General features: G+C 43.9%; 1 protein-coding gene across 1 annotated transcript in view; it reads left to right on the plus strand.

Annotated features, from left to right (window-relative positions):
* Window positions 1-24,501, plus strand: part of LOC114662902 (PWWP domain-containing DNA repair factor 3B-like) — a 123,856-nt gene that overhangs the window by 77,598 nt on the left and 21,757 nt on the right. Inside the window, exons 12-13 of the mRNA XM_051934989.1 lie at window positions 9,842-9,902; window positions 20,755-20,830. Coding sequence (XP_051790949.1) covers window positions 9,842-9,902; window positions 20,755-20,830 — 137 coding nt within the window. The remainder of the gene's footprint in view (window positions 1-9,841; window positions 9,903-20,754; window positions 20,831-24,501) is intronic.

The following is a 24,501-nucleotide window of genomic DNA, read 5'->3' on the forward strand; positions in this document are numbered from 1 at the left end:
CCAATGGTGAGCATTCTGGCAGACGCCAGTGGAGGAAGCCAAGACAGAGGTCGGTGGCCTGAGGACCGCGGCGGCTGAAGTCTCCAGCTCACGCAAGGCTCGCTCAGGAAAGGAGCTATGCTTGGCTGATTTGCCCCAATGACTGCTGCAGGCTTTTAGTCTAGGTTTAGCCATGTCTTAAATATTTGGATTTTCTACCTTTTTTTATGGATTATGTATTTATGGACGTTTTTGAGCACTGCACTTTAGTTGGACACTTTTTTTTTTTGTTTTATTGAATAAAAGCACTTGCAGCTTTTCCACCCTCCCCTTGCTCAGTTTGTTTGTCCCCATCAGACCAGCTCATCTGGGTACATTACCGACAGTGTTGGGTTGAGAGGCTCGTAGATGTAAGGTGGGAACATGCAGCAGGACACGCACCGCCACAGAGTAACTCAGTTATTTGGCCATGTAAACCCTTATGTAGGTGCCACGTAGTGCTGAGAGGTATACCGGTTCATACCGAAAACCGTTTTTTTATTTTTGTTACGATGTGGATTTTTCTTATACCGCAATACCGGTTTAAATAGCCTAAACAACGTTCGGAATGTGGTGCAGCGAGAAACTTTTTAAAGGGGGACTTTTTTCACTGCTACACCGCTAGACACACTTGCAATGGAGTACAGTAATCCCTCCTCGATCGCGGGGGTTGCATTCCAGAAAGGTGAAAATCCGCGAAGTAGAAACCAAATGTTTATATGGTTATTTTTATATTGTCATGTTTGGGTCACAGATTTGCACAGAAACACAGGAGGTTGTAGAGAGACAGGAACTTTATTCAAACACTGCAAACAAACAATTTCAAAAGTTTAAACTGTGCTCCATGACAAGACAGAGATGACAGTCCCGTCTCACAATTAAATGAATGCAAACATTTCTTCCTGTTCAAAGGAGTGTGCGTCAGGAGCAGAGAATGTCAGAGAGAGAAAAAAGCAAACAATCAAAAATATCAATAGGGCTGTTTGGCTTTTAAGTATGCGAAGCACCGCCGGACAAAGCAGCTACAAGGAAGGCAGCAATGTGAAGGTAGTCTTTCAGCATTTTTTAGAGGAGCGTCCGTATCCTCCAGGCCAGTGTGTGACCAGCCCCTCTGCTCACACCTCCTCCGTCGGGAGCAGAGAATGTCAGAGAGAGAGAGAGACAGAGAAAAACAAACAATCAAAAATCAATACGTACCCTTTGAGCTTTTAAGTATGCAAAGCACCGTGCGGGAAGCATGTCGCTTAACAAAGCAGCTGCACAGAAGAGAGCAATGTGAAGATAATCTTTCAGCATTTTTAGAAGAGCGTCCGTATTGTCTTGGGGTGCGAACAGCCCCCCTGCTCACACCCTCTCCGTCAGGAGCAGAGAATGTCAGAGCAAGAGAGAGAGAGAGAAAACCAAACAATCAAAAATCAATACGTGCTGTTTGATCTTTAAAGTATGCGAAGCACAGTGCAGGAAGCATATCGCTTGACAAAGCAGCCATATGTAAGCCCAGCAAGGAAGAGAGCAATGTGAAGGTAATCTTTCAGCGTTTTTTGAGGAGCGGCCATATCCTCTAGGGGTGCGAACAGCCCCCGTGCTCACAATATATTTGAGGAGTTTTATTTAATACGTAATACGCGCTCTGGTTGGGTAGCTTCTCAGCCATCTGCCAATAGCTGCGTTCCTTGTATGAAATCAACTGGGCAAACCAACTGAGGAAGCATGTACAAGAAATTAAAAGACCCATTGTCAGCAGAAATCCGCGAACCAGCAAAAATCTGTGATATATATTTAAATATGCTTACATATAAAATCCGCTCCTTTAACCGCCACCTTATCGTGGTGGAGGGGTTTGCGTGTCCCAATGATCCTAGGAGCTCTGTTGTCCGGGGCTTTATGCCCCTGGTAGGGCCACCCAAGGCAAACTGGTCCTAGGTGAGGGATGAGACAAAGAGCGTTTAAACAAACCTCCTATGCTGAAAAACAATTTTGGACGGCGTTTTCCCTTGCCCGGACGCGGGTCACCGGGGCCCCACTCTGGAGCCAGGCCTGGAGGTGGGGCTCGATGGCGAGCGCCTGGTGGCCGGGCCTGTACCCATGGGGCTCGGCCGGGCACAGCCCGAAGAGGCAACGTGGGTCCCCCTTCCCATGGGCTCACCACCTATGGGAGGGGCCAAGGAGGTCGGATGCAGTGTGAGTTGGGTGGTGGCCGAAGGCGGGGACCTTGGCGGTCCGATCCTCGGCTACAGAAGCTGGCTCTTGGGACGTGGAATGTCACCTCTCTGAAGGGGAAGGAGCCTGAGCTAGTGCGTGAAGTGAAGAGGTTCCGGCTAGATATAGTCGGACTCACCTCGACGCACAGCTTGGACTCTGGAACCAATCTCCTTGAGAGGGGCTGGACTCTGTACCACTCTGGAGTTGCCCCCGGTGAGAGGCGCCGAGCGGGTGTGGATATACTTATTGCCCCCCGACTTGGAGCCTGTACATTGGGGTTTACCCCGGTGGACGGGAGGGTAGCCTCCCTTCGCCTTCGGGTGGGGGGACGGGTCCTAACTGTTGTTTGTGCGTATGCACCGTACAGCAGTTCGGAGTACCCACCCTTTTTGGAGTCCCTGGAGGGGGTGCTAGAGGGCATACCTTCTGGGGACTCCCTCGTTCTGCTGGGAGACTTCAATGCTCACGTGGGCAATGACAGTGAGACCTGGAAGGGCGTGATTGGGAGGAATGGCCCCCCTGATCTGAACCCGAGCGGTGTTTTGTTATTGGACTTCTGTGCTCGTCACGGATTGTCCATAACGAACACCATGTTCAAGCATAGGGGTGTTCATATGTGCACTTGGCACCAGGACACCCTAGGCCTCAGTTCGATGATCGACTTTGTGGTCGTGTCGTCGGACTTGCGGCCACATGTCTTGGACACTCGGGTGAAGAGAGGGGCGGAGCTGTCAACTGATCACCACCTGGTGGTGAGTTGGCTTCGATGGTGGGGGAGGATGCCGGTCAGGCGTGGTAGGCCCAAACGTGTTGTGAGGGTCTGCTGGGAACGTCTGGCAGAGCCCCCTGTCAGAAGTAGCTTCAACTCCCACCTCCGACAGAACTTCAACCACATCCCGAGGGAGGTGGGGGACATTGAGTCCGAATGGGCCATGTTCCGTGCCTCCATTGTTGAGGCAGCTGACCGGAGCTGTGGCCGTAAGGTGGTCGATGCCTGTCGTGGTGGCAATCCCCGAACCCGTTGGTGGACACTGGCGGTGAAGGATGCCGTCAAGCTGAAGAAGGAGTCCTTCAGGACCCTTTTGTCCTGTGGGACCCTGGAAGCAGCTGATAGGTACTGGCAGGCCAAGCGGAATGCGGCTTTGGTGGTTGCTGAGGCAAAAACTCGGGCGTGGGAGGAGTTTGGGGAGGCCATGGAGAACGACTTTCGGACGGCTTCGAGGAGATTCTGGTCCACCATCCGGCGTCTCAGGAAGGGGAAGCAGTGCAGTGTCAACACTGTATATGGTGGGGATGGTGCGCTGCTGACCTCGACTCGGGACGTTGTGGGTCGGTGGGGGGAGTACTTCGAAGACCTCCTCAATCCCATTAACATGCCTTCCAATGAGGAAGCAGAGCCTGGGGACTCAGGGGTGGGCTCCCCCATCTCTGGGACTGAGGTCACCGAGGTGGTCAAAAAACTCATTGGTGGCAGGGCCCCGGGGGTGGATGAGATACGCCCGGAGTTCCTCAAGGCTCTGGATGTTGTAGGACTGTCTTGGTTGACACGCCTCTGCAACATCGCATGGACATCAGGGACAGTGCCTCTGGATTGGCAGACCGGGGTGGTGGTCCCCCTCTTTAAGAAGGGGGATCGGAGGGTGTGTTCCAACTACAGAGGGATCACACTCCTCAGCCTCCCTGGAAAAGTCTATTCAGGGGTCCTGGAGAGGAGGGTCCGTCGGATAGTCGAGCCTCGGATTCAGGAGGAACAGTGTGGTTTTCGTCCTGGTCGCGGAACAGTGGACCAGCTCTGTACCCTTAGCAGGGTCCTGGAGGGTGCATGGGAGTTTGCCCAACCAGTCTTCATGTGTTTTGTGGACTTGGAAAAGGCATTCGACCGTGTCCCTCGGGGAATCCTGTGGGGGGTACTCCGAGAGTATGGGGTACCGGCCCCCCTGATAAGTGCTGTTCGGTCCCTGTACAACCGGTGTCAGAGCTTGGTCCGCATTGCCGGCAGTAAGTCGAACCCGTTTCCAGTGAGAGTTGGACTCCCCCAGGGCTGCCCTTTGTCACCGATTCTGTTCATAACTTTTATGGACAGAATTTCTAGGCGCAGCCAGGGCGTTGAGGGGGTCCGGTTTGGTGGGCTCAGGATTGGGTCACTGCTTTTTGCAGATGATGTTGTCCTGTTTGCTTCATCAGGCCGTGATCTTCAGCTCTCTCTGGATCGGTTCGCAGCTGAGTGTGAAGCGGCTGGGATGAGAATCAGCACCTCCAAATCCGAGACCATGGTCCTCAGCCGGAAAAGGGTGGAGTGCCCTCTCAGGGTTGGTAGCGAGATCCTGCCCCAAGTGGAGGAGTTCAAGTATCTCGGGGTCTTGTTCACGAGAGAGGGAAGAATGGAGCGTGAGATCGACAGGCGGATCGGTGTGGCATCCGCAGTAATGCGGGCGCTGCATCAGTCTGTCGTGGTGAAAAAGGAGCTGAGCCGCAAGGCGAAGCTCTCAATTTACCAGTCGATCTATGTTCCTACCCTCACCTATGGTCATGAGCAATGGGTAGTGACCAAAAGAACGAGATCGCGAATACAAGCGGCTGAAATGAGTTTCCTCCGCAGGGTGTCTGGGCTTTCCCTTAAAGATAGGGTGAGAAGCTCAGTCATCCGGGAGGGGCTCAGAGTAGAGCCGCTGCTCTTCCGCATCGAGAGGAGTCAGATGAGGTGGCTCGGGCATCTGATCAGGATGCCTCCTGGACGCCTCCCTGGTGAGGTGTTCCGGGTACGTCTAACCGGGAGGAGGCCCCGGGGAAGACCCAGGACACGCTGGAGGGACTATGTCTCTCGACTGGCCTGGGAACGCCTTGGGATTCTCCCGGAAGAGCTAGAAGAAGTGGCCGGGGAGAGGGAAGTCTGGGCATCTCTGCTCAAGCTGCTGCCCCCGCGACCCGACCTCGGATAAGCGGGAGACAATGGATGGATATAAAATCCTTGATAGAGTGAAGCTGCGAAAGTCGAAGCGCGATATAGCGAGGGATTACTGTACATGTGTTAGTGGAGGTATTAAGCGGTGAAAATGGGCGGGGAACACTCTGAAACTGAAGCTGTAGCAGAGGATAAAGTTGAACATGATGACACAGAAGAACTTTTGCCGAAAAAAGGAGCCGCGTCTGTTGTCTGGAGATTTTGGTTTTAAAAGGTCGGATGTGGACCAAACAACTATTTACTGCAAATGCTGTCGAGCTGAAGTTGTCGCCGGAGGCGGCAACACGAGCAAAATTTGCTGCACCACCTTAGCCGCAAACATGCTTTGGAGGACCATGAATGTATGGAAGTAAGATTGGCACCCTCCACGTCCTCACGTAAAACTGAAAAAGCTAGAGGACACTCGAGTCAGACGTCACTTGTAGACGCATTTGCTAGAGGGCTGCTTACGACCAAAAAAAGCAAGCGGTGGATCGAGATAACCAATGCCATTACAATCCATATACAGTAGCTAACGTGTCAGTGGCCAGAGATTGTTAACATTAACAGAAAGTGTAGTTGGTTTACAAAAAATATTTACTCTTTATTCCTTTTCTAAGACATGTTCAGTGTAATACAACTTTTGACAAGCACCTCTGAATATTTTACTAAGTCTAAATGCCTCTTTAGATGGTTGAAAATATGTTGTTTGCAAAATTTGTTCAACAAAAAGGTTCTATACTTTGACTGCACCTGTAATGCAATGTGATTCCTTCTCTTCATTAGCGCCACCCCCTTGAAAACTATCACTTTATGGGCCATGCAGACCTGTATTAATACTTGTGTGCACAGTAAAATGTTTTCTTATACAATTCTCATGACAGTGGAGTAGGTTATTCTTAGCCAGTCTAGTGCAGGAATTGCAGTGGAAAATGTGGTTAACATCCACTCATGCATGGGGAAAAAAAATACCGTTGAATACTGTGAAACGTATAATTTTGAAAAATACCATGATATAGAATTTTGGTCATACCGCCCAGCCCTACTGACACGTAAGAATTTTGTGGTCTGCACATCTCCGTTGTACTCTGAGTGAGCCTGTTGATGTGTTAGCTTCACATACAGCGGAGAAATAAGTATTGAACGTGTCAACGTTTTTCTCAGTAAATATTCTAATGGGGCTACTGACATGAAATTTTCACCAGATGTCGGTAACAACCCAAGTAAACCACAAATACAAAGAAATCTAAACAGATAGTCCATAAATGAAGTGCTGTGTAATAAAGTGGAATGACAGAGGGAATAAGTATTGAACACGTGAAGAAAAGAAGGTGCAAAAAGGCCTGGAAAGCCAAGAAAGCAATTGACATCTGTCAATTCTGATAGACCCCTATCAGTGCAAATGAATATCAGCTACTTTAGTCCTAATTGATGGCCTAGAAAAAGGTTTCTTATTCCCAAGGTGTCACACAAGAAGCATCTCATGATGGGTAAAAGCAAATAGCTCTCTTAAGACCTTCACAACCTTATTGGTGATGGTATTGGTGACAGACGTATTTCTAAACTTCAGAATGTTCCAGTGAACACTGTTGGGGCCGTAAGCCGTAAGTGGAAAGAACATCATGTCACCATAAACCGGCCACGACCAGCTGCTCCTCACGAGATTTCTGACAGAGGAGTCAAAAGAATAATTAGAAGAGCACCACTCGTCGAGAGCTTCAGAAAGACCTGGAATTAGCAGGTACAATAAGTAATGCACTCCACCGGCATGGACTCTATGCACGCTCACCATGCAAGACTCCACTGCTGAAGAAAAAGCATGTTGAAGCTCGTTTAAAGTTTACTGCACAATATTTAGAGAAGCCAATGAATTCCTGGGAGAATAGAGTCTGGTCAGATCAAAACTGAACTCTTTGGATATCGCTGCACACCCCATGTTTGGAGGAGAAATGGCACTGCACATCACCCCCAAAAACCCCACAGCAACAGTGAAGTTTGGAGGTGGGACCATCATGGTGTGGGGCTGGCAGTCTTCATAGAATTGAAGGAAGGATGAATGGAGAAATGTACTGGGACATTCTTGATAAGAATCTGGTACCATCTACCAGGATGCTGAAGATGAAATGGTGGAGGAACGTTTCAGGAAGACAAGGACCCCAAACACACAGCCAAGGAAACACTCAGTTGGTTTCAGAGAATAAAGAAAATAAAGCTGCTAGAATGGCCCAGTCAGTCTGCCGACTTGAATCCAATTGAAAATCTATGGAAAGAACTGAAGATCAGAGTTCACAGAAGATGCCCCTAGAGCCTTCAAGATTTGAAGACCGTTTGTGTGGAAGAATGGGCCAAAATCACACCTGAGCAATGCATGTAACTCGTTTATCCATAAAGGAAACGTTTTGAAGCTGTCCTCACCAACAAAGGCTTTTCTACTAAGTATGAAATACATTTCAGTTAATGTGTTCAATACTTATTCCCTGTGTCATTCCACTTTATTACACATAAATCCATCAATTATCTGTTTTTGTCTTTATATGTGTGGATTACTTGGGTTGTTACCGATATCTGGTGAAAATTCCATGTCAATAGCCCCATTAGAAATGCGTTTAGCGAGAAAAACGTTGACATGTTCAATACTTTTCTTCCCAGCTGTATGCTTTCAGTAGACGCAGGTAGAAGATGATAGAACCATCCACAAGATGACTTTCTTGATGCAAATGCTCAGGCGATCACATTATTCCTCCTCCTGGATGAAATAATCTGTCTCAGTATTTCAGGAATGGTTAAATTTATGTTGCTGTTCTGAACGTACAGTGCATTATGTATTTGAGTATGCAATGAGAGGTCTGAAGATCAAAAGTCCACCTTAACAGAAGGATTTAGGAGTCATTATGGACTCTGCTATCAATTGTCACTGTGTTTGGAAGCCATCAAGAAGGCTATCAGGTTAAACGAGGTCTGCCCAGAAAGTATCCAGCCATGTAATATGAAAAATAGATACATTTATTGAAGGAGATACAAGATACAAGAAACATTGTATGTAGGACAGTGACACCTCAGTCCCCTTCAAAGTAGGCACCTTGGGACCTCACACAGTTCTCCCAGCATCTCTTACACTATTCAAAACACTCTGCAAAATCCTTTGGATTCGCCATAAGCTGCCTCAACATATTTTTGTGAATCTCGTCGACGGTCTGAAATCCTCTTCCCTTTCAAAGTCGATTTTAGTTTTGTTAAAAAGCCAGAAGTAGCAGAGCGCCAAATCTGGGATGTAGGGGGGGGACTGAGTTACCTGGGTGATTAGACGTTTGACCAAAATACTCTGCACAAGACGTGATGCATGGGTGGGCCTTCTGAATCATCCAAATAATTTCCGTTGATGAATGTTCAAGCTTAACACAATATTTGTTGCACATCCGTTGCTCTACTCGGTCCGTCATTTTGAATGTGATGACTACACAGTACACATGCTAACTCAACAGCGTCTAGCGCCCCCCACTGACTGGTCCAGGGAAGTCATCACTGTTCACGCATGTGCATTCCAGTCCGCTCTCCTTGGCTGCCAAGTTACATCAGTGCCACGCAAGTTATTTTAACAATAGCTGGACTTTTTCTGGACAGACCTGCCCTGATGTATGGAGTTCAAGTCACAGGAGGTTCTGCTCAAGCTTTATAACGGTTTAAGCAAAAGAAGATAAAAAGCTTTATAACACACTGGTGAGGCCTCATCTGGAGTCCTGTGTGCAGTTTTAGTCTACAGGCTACAAAAAGGACATAGCAGCACAAGAAAAGGTCCAAAGAAGAGCGACCAGGCTCATTCTAGGGCTACAGGGGATGAATTATGAGGAAAGAATAAAAGAGCTGAGCCATTACAGTTTAAGGAAAAGAAGATTAAGAGGAGACCTGACTCAAGTGTTTAAAATTATGAAGGGAATTAGTCCTGTAGATCGAGACGGTGACTTTAAAATGAGTTCATCAAGAACACAGGGACACAGTTGGGAATTTGTGAAGGGTAAATTTACACAAACATTAGGAACATTTTCTTTACACAGAGAAGCACAGACACATGGGATAAGTGACCCAGAAGTATGGTAGACAGGAGGACTTTAGGGACCTTCAAAACTAGACTTGATATTATTTTGGAAGAACAAAGTGGATGGGACTGGTGTGCTTTTTTGGACTGAGCATCCTGTTGTCGTTGAGATTGTTTTAAGCTCAGCAGTACAATCTCAGAGTTAGTAGGGTAACGCATAAAAAAAATAATGTGTATTACATAGTCTGTATACTTTTTAAAGTAACAGGTAACATAACCCAATACTTAATGAAGCAAAAATACCTTGCTAAAATCCCAGCAGCACTTTTTGTAAGGATAAAAGCACACATACCAGTGTTACACTCAAGCCCACCCTCTCAAAGGTCTTCATGATGTGTGAAGTAGGAGCTTGTGATACCTTGTGGCAGAGATGATAACGTCACCCTACTCCAGTGCTATTGACTGATTCCTGATATTTTTGGGTGCTTCCCTCTTGTATCTTGCATACTTGCAATCAAGGCAAATATCCACTTATAAGGGCTTTGCGTCGAGGAGTGAATGCTATTCAGTTTTCATAGTAGAGCTGCAAACGTACGAAATGTTGGTAAATTTTGTGAATTATTTTTCCCTCTTTGTTCCTCCTCCAGGTTGTGTGTCTCACTAAGAACACTGAAGCCGTTTGACTGCGACGAAAAGGAGATGTTCATTGTAAGTGTTTCCCGCTCCTCTTCTTTCATTACTTTGTTTTCCTAGAGCTCTAAAGACTTCAAACTGTGATTGTCTGCTATTTTAAAATACAAAAAAAAAAGAATGAAGGTGGCCCAATAGGCCTGTGCGATATATCGAGTGGCACAATATGAACAATATTTTTTAAAGCATCGTTTGAAAACAAACCTATCACGATATATTATGTAATATGTTTTATTAAACACTACAAGTGTGTAGTGCGTTATTTCTGCTAATTGGAGCACATCCTAAATGCAGTCATTGCGATTAAACCCCACCTCCTGCTTATCTTAAACGGTAACAACAATGGCTGAGATGGAGGCAGAAACGAGTACGGCTATCAGCGATGATTTAGTGCCAAATAAAGGTACAAATGTGACCTTCGTTGTTTGGAAATGGTTTGGCTTTAGACAAAATGATAAAGAACAAAAGACTGTTATATGTAAACTTTGTAAGAGAGAAGTAGGAACGAAGAGCGGCAACACCTCGAACCTCTTCAATCATTTGAAAACAAAACACGTTACGAAGTAGGAAGAATGTATTAAACTTCACAAGAACTCTGCTCAAAATGCAAAGAAACACATCCTGCCGCAAAACAAATCACGCTGGCGGCAACGTTCTCTTGTTGCATACCGTATGAAAAAACAAGCCCCAAATGGAAGGAAATAACAGTTGCAGTAACATACGACATTGCAAAAGATATGCATTTAGCACATAGTGAACTGCTACAGGGCATCTTTAAAGCCAGAGGCAGTTGACAGACTTGTCTTTCTTGCACAAAATTTGTGAAATTGTGTTACCTGAATGCATGTTCTTGCCACGCTTTATTTGTTTACAAAACATAGCTTAAAAAGAGCACATTGAAACATTATTATTTTATGGTTTTTTTTTAGGCAAACCTAGTAAAGTAGATAAAGCATCTACTCCTACGTCACCTAATATTCAGACAACTGGGTTTCTTGCGTAAATGTTTAGATGTGTTTCTTGCATTAATGAGTATATTTTGGTTTATGCCTATGATGTAAAGTTGCAAGTTTGCAATTACATGTAATAATAATAATAATAATACATTTTATTTATATTGCACTTTATATTTTAGCAATCCCAAAGTGCTACAGAGTAAGAATAGAATAATAAATAAAAAACAGAAGAATCTATAAAATACTTTAACAAAATGACTTTCTAAAAAGATGAGTTTTTAGGTTTCGCTTAAAGGCCTCGGTCGACTGTGGGGCTCTCAGGTAATCAGGGAGGGCATTCCACAGCCTCGGTGCCACAGATGAAAATGCCCTGTCACTCATGCTGCTGAGCTTAGTTCTGGAGACTTGAAGAGTGTTAGTGTGTACAGAGCGGAGGGAGCGTAAGGATGTATGAGGGGTAAGGAGTTCCTGTAGATAAAGAGGGGCATGTCCATAAATGCACTGATGGGTAAGAAGGGAGACCTTATACTCTATTCTGAATGAAACAGGGAGCCAGTGAAGGGTTTTAAGGATTGGGGTGATGTGATCATGCTTTCGCACCCTCATCAGGATCCTGGCAGCGCTGTTCTGAATATATTGGAGTCTCTGGATACTCTTGCCAGGAATCCCAATGAGGAGCGCATTACAGTAATCCAGCCTGGAAGAGGCAAAGGCATGGACGAGCTTCTCTGCATCTGCCAGGGTGAGTAATGGGCGGAGTTTGGCGATGTTCTTGAGATGGTAAAAAGATGACTTACAGAGATATTTGATGTGGGTGTCAAAAGTAAGTTGGGAGTCCATTCTAACACCCAAATTAGTAACAGATGTGGAAGAGGAATATTTTGGCCAGAGAAAGTAATACTGGTGATGGTAGAAGAGCGAAGATGATGTGATGTACCAACTAAGATGGCTTCTGTTTTGGATCTGTTCAACTGAAGAAAGTTGAGCCTCATCCATGCCTCTATCTCCTCCAGGCAGGTAGACAATGTAGATGTTGGCAGAGGAGCAGTAGAGGAGGTGGGTGTAGTCCTGAGGTAAAGCTGAGTGTCATCGGCATAGCAGTGGAACGATAAACCATGTCTGCCAATGACAGTTCCAAGGGGGAGCATGTAGATAGTAAAAAGGATAGGGCCCAGCACAGAGCCCTGTGGAACACCACAGGTGACGTTGTGGGTGTAGGACTTTGCGCTACCAAGAGCGACATGCTCAGTTCTGCCAGTTAGGTATGATGTAAACCAATTTAGAACATTTCCTGAGAGTCCAATAGTGTATTGCAGGCGGTGAAGAAGGATGTTATGGTCTATTGTGTCAAAAGCAGCTGTCAGGTCAAGGAGGATAAGTAGTGAAGGTGAACCAGTATCTGCCGTCATCAGAAGATCATTGTTGACCCTGACCAGGGCTGTTTCGGTGCTATGGCCTGGGCGAAAACCAGACTGAAACTTTTCAAACAGGTTATTCAGTTTGAGATGATCATGAAGTTGTGCTGCAACTATTTTTTCCAGAACTTTGGAGAGAAATGGAAGATTGGAGATGGGCCTATAATTGGAGAGAACTTCAGGATCCAAGGTGGATTTTTTCAGTAGAGGTCTGATGACAGCAGTTTTTAGTGCAGAAGGAACATGGCCAGCCAGGAGGGACTGATTTATTATCCTGGTGATAAGTGGAGAGATGGCAGAAATGTTGGCCCTCAACAAGGGTGAGGGGAAAGGGTCCAGGGAACTAGTAGACGGTTTCATTTTCCTGATGACATCCTCCACCTCTTCCCGTGTGGCAACAGAGAAAGAGCAAAGAGGATGGACAGTCTCAGACAATGAGTCAACAGTTGGGAAGGGCAAGATATCCTTGGTAGAGAGGTGTAAACGGATATTATCAACTTTTTGTTTAAAAAAGTTAATATACATGTTGCACCTCTCATCAGTGGTCTCAGAATGGGCAGGTAAAGGTGGTTTGAGAAGATGATTTATGGTTGAAAAAAGTTTTTTAGGGTTCCTGGAGCCATTTCTGATGATGGTGGAATAAAACTTGGACCGTGCAACCTTCAGAGCTTCTGCATACGCTCTCATATGTTCTCTGTAAGCCTGTTTATGGACAGTCAGCCCAGAGGCCTTGAGCCACCGCTCAAGGACACGCCCAGCCACCTTCATTTTTCGCAGCTCGCAGGTATACCAAGGTGCTGAGCACGAGAATGAGACGGACCTGGATGTTAAAGGGGCGTGGAAGTCCACGAGGTTAAAAATCCACAAGGTCAGCAACAGAGAGGGAGCTGATAAAGTCAGAGGAGAGAAATGTAAGGTCCAAGGCCAAGGCATCCACATTGATATTCTTCAGATTTCTGAAATAGATCTGTCGTTTTGGTTTGATACGGGGGGAGAAAAAGGGCAGCTCCAATGACACTACTTTGTGGTCGGAAATACCAAGATCATATACCTGTAGATTTCTGATTGGGGCACAATTTGAAATGACCAAGTCAAGAGTGTGACCCCTAGAATGTGTGGGAACATCAACATGTTGTTGTAGGTTGAGAGAATCTAGCAGCTCAAGGAAGTCAGCAGTGAGATAACCTGTGGGATTGTAAATGTAAATAACTAAAGAGCAATATAAATGTGTGGCTTCTTTTTTTAAGTAATAATAGATAGGAAAAAAATATCGTTGCATATCGTATATTGACTTTTGGTCCAAAAATATTGCAATTTGAATTTTGAGCCATATCGCCCAGCCCTATGGCCCAATGCTGTCCTCTGCAAGTGTCCACCGGTTATTACCTTCCTCCTTGTGACATTTTAAATTAACAGTAGAAAAGAGTTACCAGAGCCTACAAAAAAACTCGTAAAATCTGTCCCACCTTAAATCCCTTTGCACCTCTCCGTCAGCGTCTTTTGTCTTGTAAATAAGTAGATAAGCAGCAAACAGCCTACTATACCACCACCACCCCGACACCCCCACTGCCGTAGAACAGGCAAGAAGTTCTCCCAGTTCCAGCCCTGATTATCTGGCAGAGAGCTACCTAGAGCTGTATAGGGGAAATAATTTCATGTGTGTTCCGTGTCTACAACAATCTATGTAAACACATTGTTAAAACAGAAACGTTTTTCATGTTTTAGTAATAAAGGACAAAATGTAGACATGAACTGTATAATGCGTGAAGACTGATGGCCAAAGATCAAATAAACACTTTCAAAAAAGGTACAAGCGCAATACAACACCTTCTGTGGTGCAGCGGTAAGAACTGCTGAGTTATAATCATGAGGTTATGAGTTCGAAACCAGCTCCCCCGCAAATTTACCGTTTTGAGTAGTGAGCTGCTCTTATTGTTAATATTATACAATAAAAACATACATTTGATTTGTGTCTGTAACAGCCAGTGTAAATTTATAGTACTTGTAAAAGTTAGTGTTTTATTTTTTTTTTTATTTTTTCTTTTTACTTCTCTCAGTCACGATCACGATACAACCCCTCAGTACCCCCGCCCCAGATCTGATGGTGTTACTTTTTATCTGAAACTGGGAATAACTGTAGATGTGAGTGGTGTTTTGAGACAATGGAGCTGGAAATTCTCTGACCTGGAGGGATAAAAGCTGACACACAAACGCTTCTGAATCTGCCTTCTTCCTTTGTCACTGTCACTTGATTTATTTTTATTCAGTTTTATTGAGTGTTCCTGTTCACGCTGAATTAGTATGCGCCTTATGGTCCATGATGTCAAAGCCGCACTGACAAAAAAAAACAGAGACATAGGTATCTTCTTATATAATACGCTACTGTGGCTGTCAGTTTGTCTGTCTAGGATTTTAAATCACCTGTAGCTAGCAAACCCTTTGACCTATTGACCTGAAATTTGGTACACATATACTACATGACGTCTACTATCTGCATTCGGGGTGATGATTGACCTCTAAGGTTATTTCTATTTTTATTTTATTTTATTGTAGAATCAACTCGCGGCTGTGCGGCGCTGCGTACAGGCACCGTTCTCAGCCCTACTTCTTCATATCTTAAATCATTCTTGAAACAGATTGAAGACTTAAGTGCCAGCTTAAGTGAAAAATTAAGGAAAACATACTAAGTAATTGCAGCACAAACACTGACATAATCAGTTTTAATGTGAAAAGATGCTGATGGAAGAAAAAAAGAAGCGGCTGCTAGGGTGGAGAAAAGAAGAGCTGCTCAGGAAACAACAAGTGCAATCAACCTCTGAGCAAACGAAGAGTGTGAGAGAAAGAGTTCGAGTCAAGTGGATTCACTACACGTTATTGTGCGCCGTTACTGGTATATGATATTTGGAATAACTCATTTTATGACCTGTATAGTACATTTCGGAAAACATTGCGGCACGGCTGCAACATTATTCATATTTCATTCATATTCATTCACATGCCTTCTTGCGGTTGTAATCAGTGACCGCGTTTTTTTTGCCCAATCTCCACATTTTGCTGTTATTGTGCTGTTTCTTTTGTACTCCAGGACATGCAGAGGAAAGAATAGTAAAGAGAGGTCAGTTCCGCGCTATATGCAATCATCAAATTCAAATGTTTACAGTTCCCACACACCCAAGGACCGTCCTTCCTACATTTACAACGTGTACCTGTTACAATATACACACTTCTCTCTGCTGTTGAAGTGGCACCTGACACTGACCAAGTTTGCTTTCCTGGGGGAAGCGGTGGGCTTGGAACAGAAGCTTGTCGATGTTGCATCCTCCTTTTCTTTTTCCATCGCCTTTTCTTGTAAGAAGCGACGACGAAGTTCCTCTGCAAGGTGACCCAAGAACACTCTTGTTTTCTCAGTGGCCCCCGTACATGCCTTGCACAGTACATGTGCATTGATCGCCGCCAGGTCAAGCTTGTTATAGCACAAGCAACTGGCCACCTGCATGCTCCTGCTTGCACTGAATAAGCTCACGCCTTCTGGTTACACGATGTCAACACAGCACTGGGCAAAAGAGACAAATACATGTGACATTTTGAAAAAATCATCGTATGATCTGAATAGTACCAATCAGAAAACATAGGGTGTAAATTTATGGTACTTGTAAAAGTTTGCTTTTTTTCAGTTTTATTCACGTTCATGCTCCCCCCCACCCCCGATTTGACCATAACTAACAGCGCAGAATAAATTCACACCCAATCTGACGCGGTTTGTTTTCAAATAGTCTTGCATTAGTGCAATGATGTTTTCTGATTGGTAATATTCAGGTCATACAATGATTTCTTCAAAATGTCACATATTTGTCATTTGATTTGATTTTTATTTTATTTGAGCATCATCCAGGCACATTCTCACACACACACCCACACACACGCACAAAGAACTGGGTTTGGTGGGGCAGGGTGGTCCCTGAGCCAGGGCAAATGCTAGCTGCTGTGAGCAAATGAGTGCCACTTGCTGGCAACAGAAAGTTCATAACCAGCCAGAGAACTCCTCTATCGTAACCTCATGAACTGAAAATTCATGATTCACAAGTTTTGTGCCTTCTCCAGTAAGAGATGAAAGTTCTAGATAAATTATGTGCCTTTTTCTGTAGGAGAGACTGGGGAGTTGTACTTTGTTAGCCATTATGAATGTAGTGAGAAGTCAAGCAAAATGAATCCCTTCTATTGGCTAACTAGAAAGATTACAATATGCCCCTTTGTAAGCTTGCATATTATAATCTTTTTATATCACCAATTAAAGGGGTAATTTTGCTTGACCTCTCTCTGTAGGAGAGGAAAGGTTAAGCAAAGCTTTTGTAATTTTATGTTTTGTGTGGTTTGTGTCTTTTGTCTACATATACTGTTTATCTGCATTTATCTGCCTTCCATTATCCTTACGTTTTAAATTGTATTATTTTGCTTATTTCAACAAGCGTGTCTTGGTTATTTATTCAAGGAAGTCTTTGGCCACGTTTCAAATCATAACAGAGAAAGTGAAAGTGTTAATTACAGTATCTCACAAAAGTGAGTACACCCCTCACATTTTTTTAAATATTTTATCTTTTCATGGGGCAACACTGAAGATATGACACTTTGATACGATGTAAAGTAGTCCGTGTACAGCTTGTATCACAGTGTAAATTTGCTGTCCCCTCAAAATAACTCCACACACAGGCATTAACACTAGAATTACCAGAGCCTACGAAAAAACTCGTAGATCCAGCCCACCTTAAATCGCTTCTTAAATCCGTTCGCACTTCTCCGCCAGCATCCTTTGTCCTCTAAATGTGCTGATAAAAGACAAGCTGCCAGCAGCCAGCTATTCCATCCCCCCACCGACTTAGAATGTGAGCGAACTTTTCCCAGCTCATGCCTTTGTTGATTATCTGGGAGTGAAGTGGAGTTTTACAGTGGAAATAAGACATCATTATTCTAAAGTAATCTGTGTAAACACATTGTTAAAACAGAAACTTTGTCATATTTTAGTAATAAATGTTACAAAATGTAGTAGGCATAAACTATAGAATGTGTAAAGCCCGAGTTCCAAAGATCAAATAAACACTTTCACAAAAGCTTCAAGAATTGTACAACAACTTCCGTGGCGTAGCGCGTTAAGACTTGCCTCTTAGAGCACAACAGCTTTGCCGTCTCACAGACCTGAGTTCGATTCCCCACTGGGGATGAAGTGTTGTTTTTTTTTTTCTTTTTAACCTCAAACGGACATAAAATTTATAAATTGGTATGCACTGTCAGTTAATGAGATCGTTATATTTTCATGTGGGATGCTCCTTTTAAAATATTTTTTTAACAATTGAGACTGCAATTAACAGGAACAACTTTCCTTATAACGTGTTATTTTTAAGATCCATAACACACAGACAGTCAGAGCACTGCGTAATAGAGAGACAGACAGGCAGAGAAGTCACTAGATATATAAATAAACAGGGAAGGCACATGTACTGAAAGAAGAAAAAAGATCAACGTGCGTTGTTCCTGCTGCAATGAATAAGCTCAGGCGCTCTAACATCAACCCTCCCCCCATCTGACTCTCTAAGTAAGTTACTTTGCAGCAGGAACAACGCACGCTGATCTTTTTTCTTCTTTCAGTACATGTGCCTTCCCTGTTTATTTATATATCTAGTGACTTCTCGGCCTGTCTGTCTCTCTATTACGCAGTGCTCTGACTGTCTGTGTGTTATGGATCTTAAAAATAACACGTTATAAGGAAAGTTGTTCCTGTTAATTGCAGTCTCAATTGTTAAAAAAATATTTTAAAAGGAGCATCCCACATGAAAATATAACGATCTCATTAACTGACAGTGCATACCAATTTATAAATTTTATGTCCGTTTGAGGTTAAAAAGAAAAAAAAAAACAACACTTCATCCCCAGTGGGGAATCGAACTCAGGTCTGTGAGACGGCAAAGCTGTTGTGCTCTAAGAGGCCAGTCTTAACGCGCTACGCCACGGAAGTTGTTGTACAATTCTTGAAGCTTTTGTGAAAGTGTTTATTTGATCTTTGGAACTCGGGCTTTACACATTCTATAGTTTATGCCTACTACATTTTGTAACATTTATTACTAAAATATGACAAAGTTTCTGTTTTAACAATGTGTTTACACAGATTACTTTAGAAACGGAACACGCATGAAATGCGTGTGTTCCAAATAACGATGTATTTCCAGTGTAAAACTCCACTTCACTCCCAGATAATCAACAAAGGCATGAGCTGGGAAAAGTTCGCTCACATTCTAAGTCGGTGGGGGGATGGAATAGCCGGCTGCTGGCAGCTTGTCTTTTATCAGCACATTTAGAGGACAAAGGATGCTGGCGGAGAGGTGCGAACGGATTTAAGAAGCGATTTAAGGTGGGCCGGATCTACGAGTTTTTTCGTAGGCTCTGGTAATTCTAGAGTTAATGTCTAAACCACTGGCAACAAAAGTGAATACACCCCCATGTGAAAAATGTCCAAATTGTGCCCAAAGTGTCAATATTTTGTGTGGCCACCATTATTTTCCAGCACTGCCTTAGCTCTCTTGGCCATGGAGTTTACTGGAGCTTCACAGGTTGCCACTGGAATCCTCTTCCACTCCTCCATGACAGACATCACGGAGCTGGTGGATGTTAGGGATCTTGCGCTCCTCCACCTTCCCCACAGATGCTCAATAGAGTGTAGATCTGGAGACATGCTTGGCCAGTCCAGCACCTTTACCTTCAGTTTCTTTAGCAAGGCAGTGGTCTTCTTGGAGGTGTGTTTGAGGTCGTTATCATGTTGGAATACTGTCCTGTGGCCCAGGAGATCATGCTCTTCTTCAGTATGTCACAGCACATGTTGGCATTCATGGTTCCCTCAATGAACTGCAGCTCCCCAGTGCTGGGAGCACTTATGCAGCCCCAAACCATGACACTCCCACCACCATGCTTGACTGTAGGCAAGACACACTTGTCTTTGTCCTCCTCCCCTGGTTGCCGCCACACACGCTTGACACCATCTGAACCAAATACGTTGATCTTGGTCTCATCAGACCACAGGACATGGTTCCAGTAATCCACGTCCTTAGTCTGCTTGTCTTCAGCAAACTGTTCATCTTTAGAAGAGGCTTCCTTCTGGGACGACAGCCATGCAGACCAATTTGATGCAGTGTGCGGCGGGCGTACGGTCTGAGCACTGACAGGCTGACCTCTGCAGCAATGCTGGCAGCACTCATACGTCTATTTTCAAAGACAACCTCTGGATTTGACGCTGAACACGTGCACTCAACTTCTTTGGTCGACCATGGCAAGACCTGTTCTGAGTGGAACCTGTCCTGTTAAACTGCTGTATGGTCTTGGCAACCGTGCTGCAGCTCAGTTTCAGGGTCTTGGCAATCTTCTTATAGCCGAGGCCATCTTTATGTAGAGCAACCATTCTTTTTTTCAGAATCCTCAGAGAGTTCTTTGACATAAGGTTCCATGTTGATCTTCCAGTGACCAGTGTGAGAGTGATCACGCCAAATGTAACACACCTGAGACCTTGTAACACGAACGAGTCACATGGGGAGGGAAAATGGCTACTTGGGCACAATTTGGACATTATTCACTTAGGGGCGTACTCACTTTTGTTGCCAGCGGTTTAGACATTAATGGCTGTGTGTTGAGTTATTTTGAGGGGACAGCAAATTTACACTGTGATACAAGCTGTAAACGGACTACTTTACATTGTATCAAAGTGTCATATCTTCAGTGTTGTCCCATGAAAAGATATCATCAAATATTTACAAAAATGTGAGGGGTGTACTCACTTTTGTGAGATACTGTATTTCATTTTTTCATTTTATATTTCATTTTGTAAAGCACTTTGAGCTACATTGTTTGTATGAAAATGTGCTCTAGAAATAAATGATGTTAATGTAGACTTTTGCTGATTCATGAACCTTGTTCATCAATTGTGCAGATCTCTTCATATTTCTGACGTCCCGTCCGGATCATGAAACTGAGATCCCATGCCCCATTATCTACATGCATTTGCCATTCCGGGGTGGCTGTCTTACTTATTACTAATCACACAAAATCCTCCGGTGGATAATACAGTACAGCTACATGAGATGTGCATCTGGGAATTTTATTGCACTGTGCACACATGACAGTAAACTAGATGGCGTGAAATGAGCCAGCTAGCCATGTGAGATTTTTTTTGTTTGCTGTAGTTAGTGAACTGGTGATCTGTTTGTCGCACTGTCTGTTGATTCTTTATTTTAATAGGCCAGTAGAATTGCTTTGGACTTGACCCCCCCCCCCCCCCCACACACACACCTTTGACCTAACGCTTGGTCAGGGCTTGGAGGATTCAGGTCATAGTTCAAGCTCTGCCTCTGTGTTTTCTTCTTCTTTCCTGAGCAGGTACTTTCAGATTTCCATGTCTGCCTGATGACTCCTGACATTTCTCTCTTGTTTTAATACCCTTTGTGCGTTTTTTTTCTCTTACAGAATACTGCCCGGGAAACCTATGACAGAGCGATTGACTTTTGTGTTGCACTGATCGATGACTACATCATTCGAATAGGTACCTGTCTTTTTTCCTGTTTTAATTGAAATATTCTTCGTTTATATTTAAACTGAAGCTGGTCATCTGTTCTCTGAGAACCATTTATTTTAAAGGCCATCAAATATGGCCTACAATTCCTGGTATTCACAGTGTGTAGAAATGATGGAAAACAGCTACATGCCTTTTCCATTCTGTACATTTGGTTCTTTTTTTGAGATAAATACTCAAACACACACAACAATTCTTTATCTTCTGTAACACCTCTCTATAGTGATTGCCATGCTGAGGTGTTGTATGAATAAGTGAAGTACAGGGTACTGGAATGGCCAGGGGGTTACAGCTCACTCTTTAAAGGCAAGTCAACATTATTTCTTTACAAATTTGTTATATACAGTGCACATAGAAATTACCCCCCCCCCCTTCTAAAATATTCACATTTTGGATCTTTACGGCTTAAAATGAAATCACCCACAAAAATACTTTTTTGAGGTCTATTTACCTGAAGCAACCAACAATATTCGAGCTAAAGATATAGTAGCAACAGTTTGGAAAAATAACAATAAATGAAAACAAGAATCACTGAGGGTTGATAAAGGATCACCTTCCTGTACCAAACAATACATGTAAACGCATTTGGGTGGAAGTGATCACCTAAATTGCACACCAAGGTAAATGGCTTCCACCTCTGACCTGTTGTAAACTTTGTGAAGAGTTTTGCCATTTCTGAAGCATCCCAGTGCTTGGAAGTGCAATGGAAAGCAAAGAGTTGACTGTGGGGGGACAAGACACGGTCAAAAGATCTCAGGGATAAAGTTGTGGACAGGCACAAGTCAGGAGTTGGATACATAAAGATCTCAAAGGCTTTATCAATCCCTAGAAGCACACAGTAAACGCCATCATTAAGAAGTGGAAAGTGTTTGTGGAACAACCACTAAGAAACTTGTTCAGAGAGGCCACCAAGAGGACAATGGTGACTTTGGAGGAGTTACAGGACTTTATGGCAAAGAGTGATCATTGTGTGCATGCGGCAGCAATATCACAAATGTGGCTTGTGCAGGAGGGTTGCAAGAAGAAAGCCACTCCTCGAGAAAGGCCACGTCAAGTCTCGATTGAACTTTGCCAAAACATACCTTGGAAGATTCTGAGGCCAAGTGGAAAAATGTGTTCTGGTCAGATGAGACCAAAATCAAACTATCTGGCCTCAACACCAAACAGCATATCTGGATCCAATGCAGCTTACCATCGTAATGTGCACCATACCTACAGTAAAGGATGGAGGGTCTAGCGTCATCTTGTAGGGGTATTTCTCTACAGCAGGAACTGGGGCACTTGTTTGGGTATAAGCAAAAATGGATGGGGCAAAATACAGCCAAATTCTTGCAGAAAACTTGCTACCCTCCGCCAGAAATTTGAAGATGAGAAGAACGGTTCACTTTTCAACATGACAGTGGCCTGAAACACACGACAAAGCTGACTGACCACACAGTGGCTGAATGAGAAAAAAGTGAAAGTCCTTGTGTGGCCTCGTCAGAGCCCAGACTTGAACGCCATTGAAGATCTCTGGAATGACTTGAAGTTTGCTGTCCACCAACAGTCACCATCTAGTCTGTCTGAGTGGGCAGATATTGACAGAACATACTGATACAGAAGAATCCCAACAGACTCAAGGCTGGAATTAAAGCAAAAGGGGGTTCTAACATGGAGTGGGGGTGATCCTTTATCAATTCAAACTTTAGCAGTTTTTTGTTTAATTTTAATTTTCTGAACTGTTGCTATTGTATTTTTGACTTGGATGTTAAAGCTGCATCAAGTAAATAAACCTGAAAAAAGTTTTGAGTGTGTTGTGTTTTAATGTTAGGCTGTGAAAGGGGTGTCTTTTCTATACCCACTATATGCATATGCAATTTTAATACTGTAGTAGTAGAGGCTTTTATCGACCTCTTCAACCCTCAGGTACCACGCCAAACACCAGGTAAAAGACCAATTATTATTTATTAAATAATAATACTGTGCACAAAGCACCCTCCACCCCACACTACTCATACAATACTCAATAATAATCACTCCTCCACTCCCAGACACTTCGCCACCCTACCTCCCAGCTCAGCTCAATGTCTGGGCTTTCCCAGGGTCCTTTTATACCCCCTGACCCGGAGGTGTTTCTGTTCCATAACCCACAAGTCCTCATTACTTCCGGGCCAGGGTAAAAGTCCTTTTCTTCAACCCGGAAGCACGTCGTTTCTTCTTGTAATGTGATCATGACGCACTTCCGGGTTATAGGGCACGTAAGAGTCCTACAGCGACTCCCGGTGGTCCCCAGGGTATCCAGCAGGGTTGTGCATAGAAACTACAAAGTCCATGAGGCCCTGCTGGAATTCGGGGAACGTCCATGCTGTCGGGAGAGCTCCACCTGGCAGCCTGGGGGTGAGGGACGGAATATGTAGCCGGCCATCCACCACAATACAGACTGTTCAGCAAAAGGATAACAAGAAAAACAAAAGAATACAGTGGTACCTCGGTATGCATCCTTAATCCGTTCCAGATCCTTTGACGTATACCAAACAAATTTTTCCCATAAGAAATACATGGAAAATGATGAATCCGTTCCCATGAAAAAAATCCTATTGTTATTGGCATATTATACATTGATGGGGTTGTATAAAATAATTTAAACACTGCTTAATACTAAAATACATAAATACAAAAGCAATTAGATGAAATAAATGAAAATTTAACCTCATTTTACTTTTTAATAACATCTTTGTTTTTCACAGTCGTAGATACCATCGTTCTCGGCATACGGTATGCAGCAGCCACGTCCCGGATACGCATGCCACCTTCATACTTTTCAACAATCAGTTCAAATTTACGAGAAAAAACACAAAATCACATGAAAATTCACATAGAGTTATAGTACGGGTTGTTCGCTGAATGCTAGCAACTGGCGTACTGACGCTCGTGGGCAGTCGTGGCTTTGTCTGGAGAGAGGTAAACAAGGGTAGCACACGGTGTTCTAGCACATGAGTCATATTCCAAATGAAGGTCGTATACCACGCAAAATTTTTTGCGTCCAAACAGGACGTATACCAAGTTGGACTTATTCCAAAGAAGACATATACCAAGGTACCACTGTATTTTATTTAAGGTCAAAATTTAGTTTTTTAAATATTGGATTGTTTTTTTTCTTAGTCGGATCCCATTTTTTTTATAAAATTGAAAACCGTTTATGGTCTTTACCTTTATTTATAAATGAAGTCCATGCTCTTATCCTTCTCCTCGAAAATCTCTGTCACTTTCTTGTAAAAGTCCCTCCTTATTTTCCTTTAGTTTTAAAAATCTTGATCTTCCATTTTGACAGTCGGTCGGAACAAAAAATAAAAATAAACAGACTTTTGCAGTGCACTCGACTTTCTGATGTCGTTAACTTCCTGGCGCCTCTGAGTAGGAGAACAGCAGCAACGAGCACCTGTTGGGCTCACATGCGCCCCCTTCAGGGCGACACGGTACTGTCTGCCTCACCTTGTGCCTGTATCCGATCAGCAAGACTAAATATGTCACACACATTCATTAAAGATATGAGTCAGACTGTGGACAGTCAGGGTGTATAATAAAGGTGTCTGCAAATCTTATATTGGCGACATACAGAGAGAGACAGCGACAGCGTGTGTGTGGTAGAGTGCAGTCCAAGG

The sequence above is a fragment of the Erpetoichthys calabaricus genome, chromosome 12 (genome assembly GCF_900747795.2).
Source record: "Erpetoichthys calabaricus chromosome 12, fErpCal1.3, whole genome shotgun sequence".
Lineage (NCBI taxonomy): Eukaryota > Metazoa > Chordata > Cladistia > Polypteriformes > Polypteridae > Erpetoichthys > Erpetoichthys calabaricus.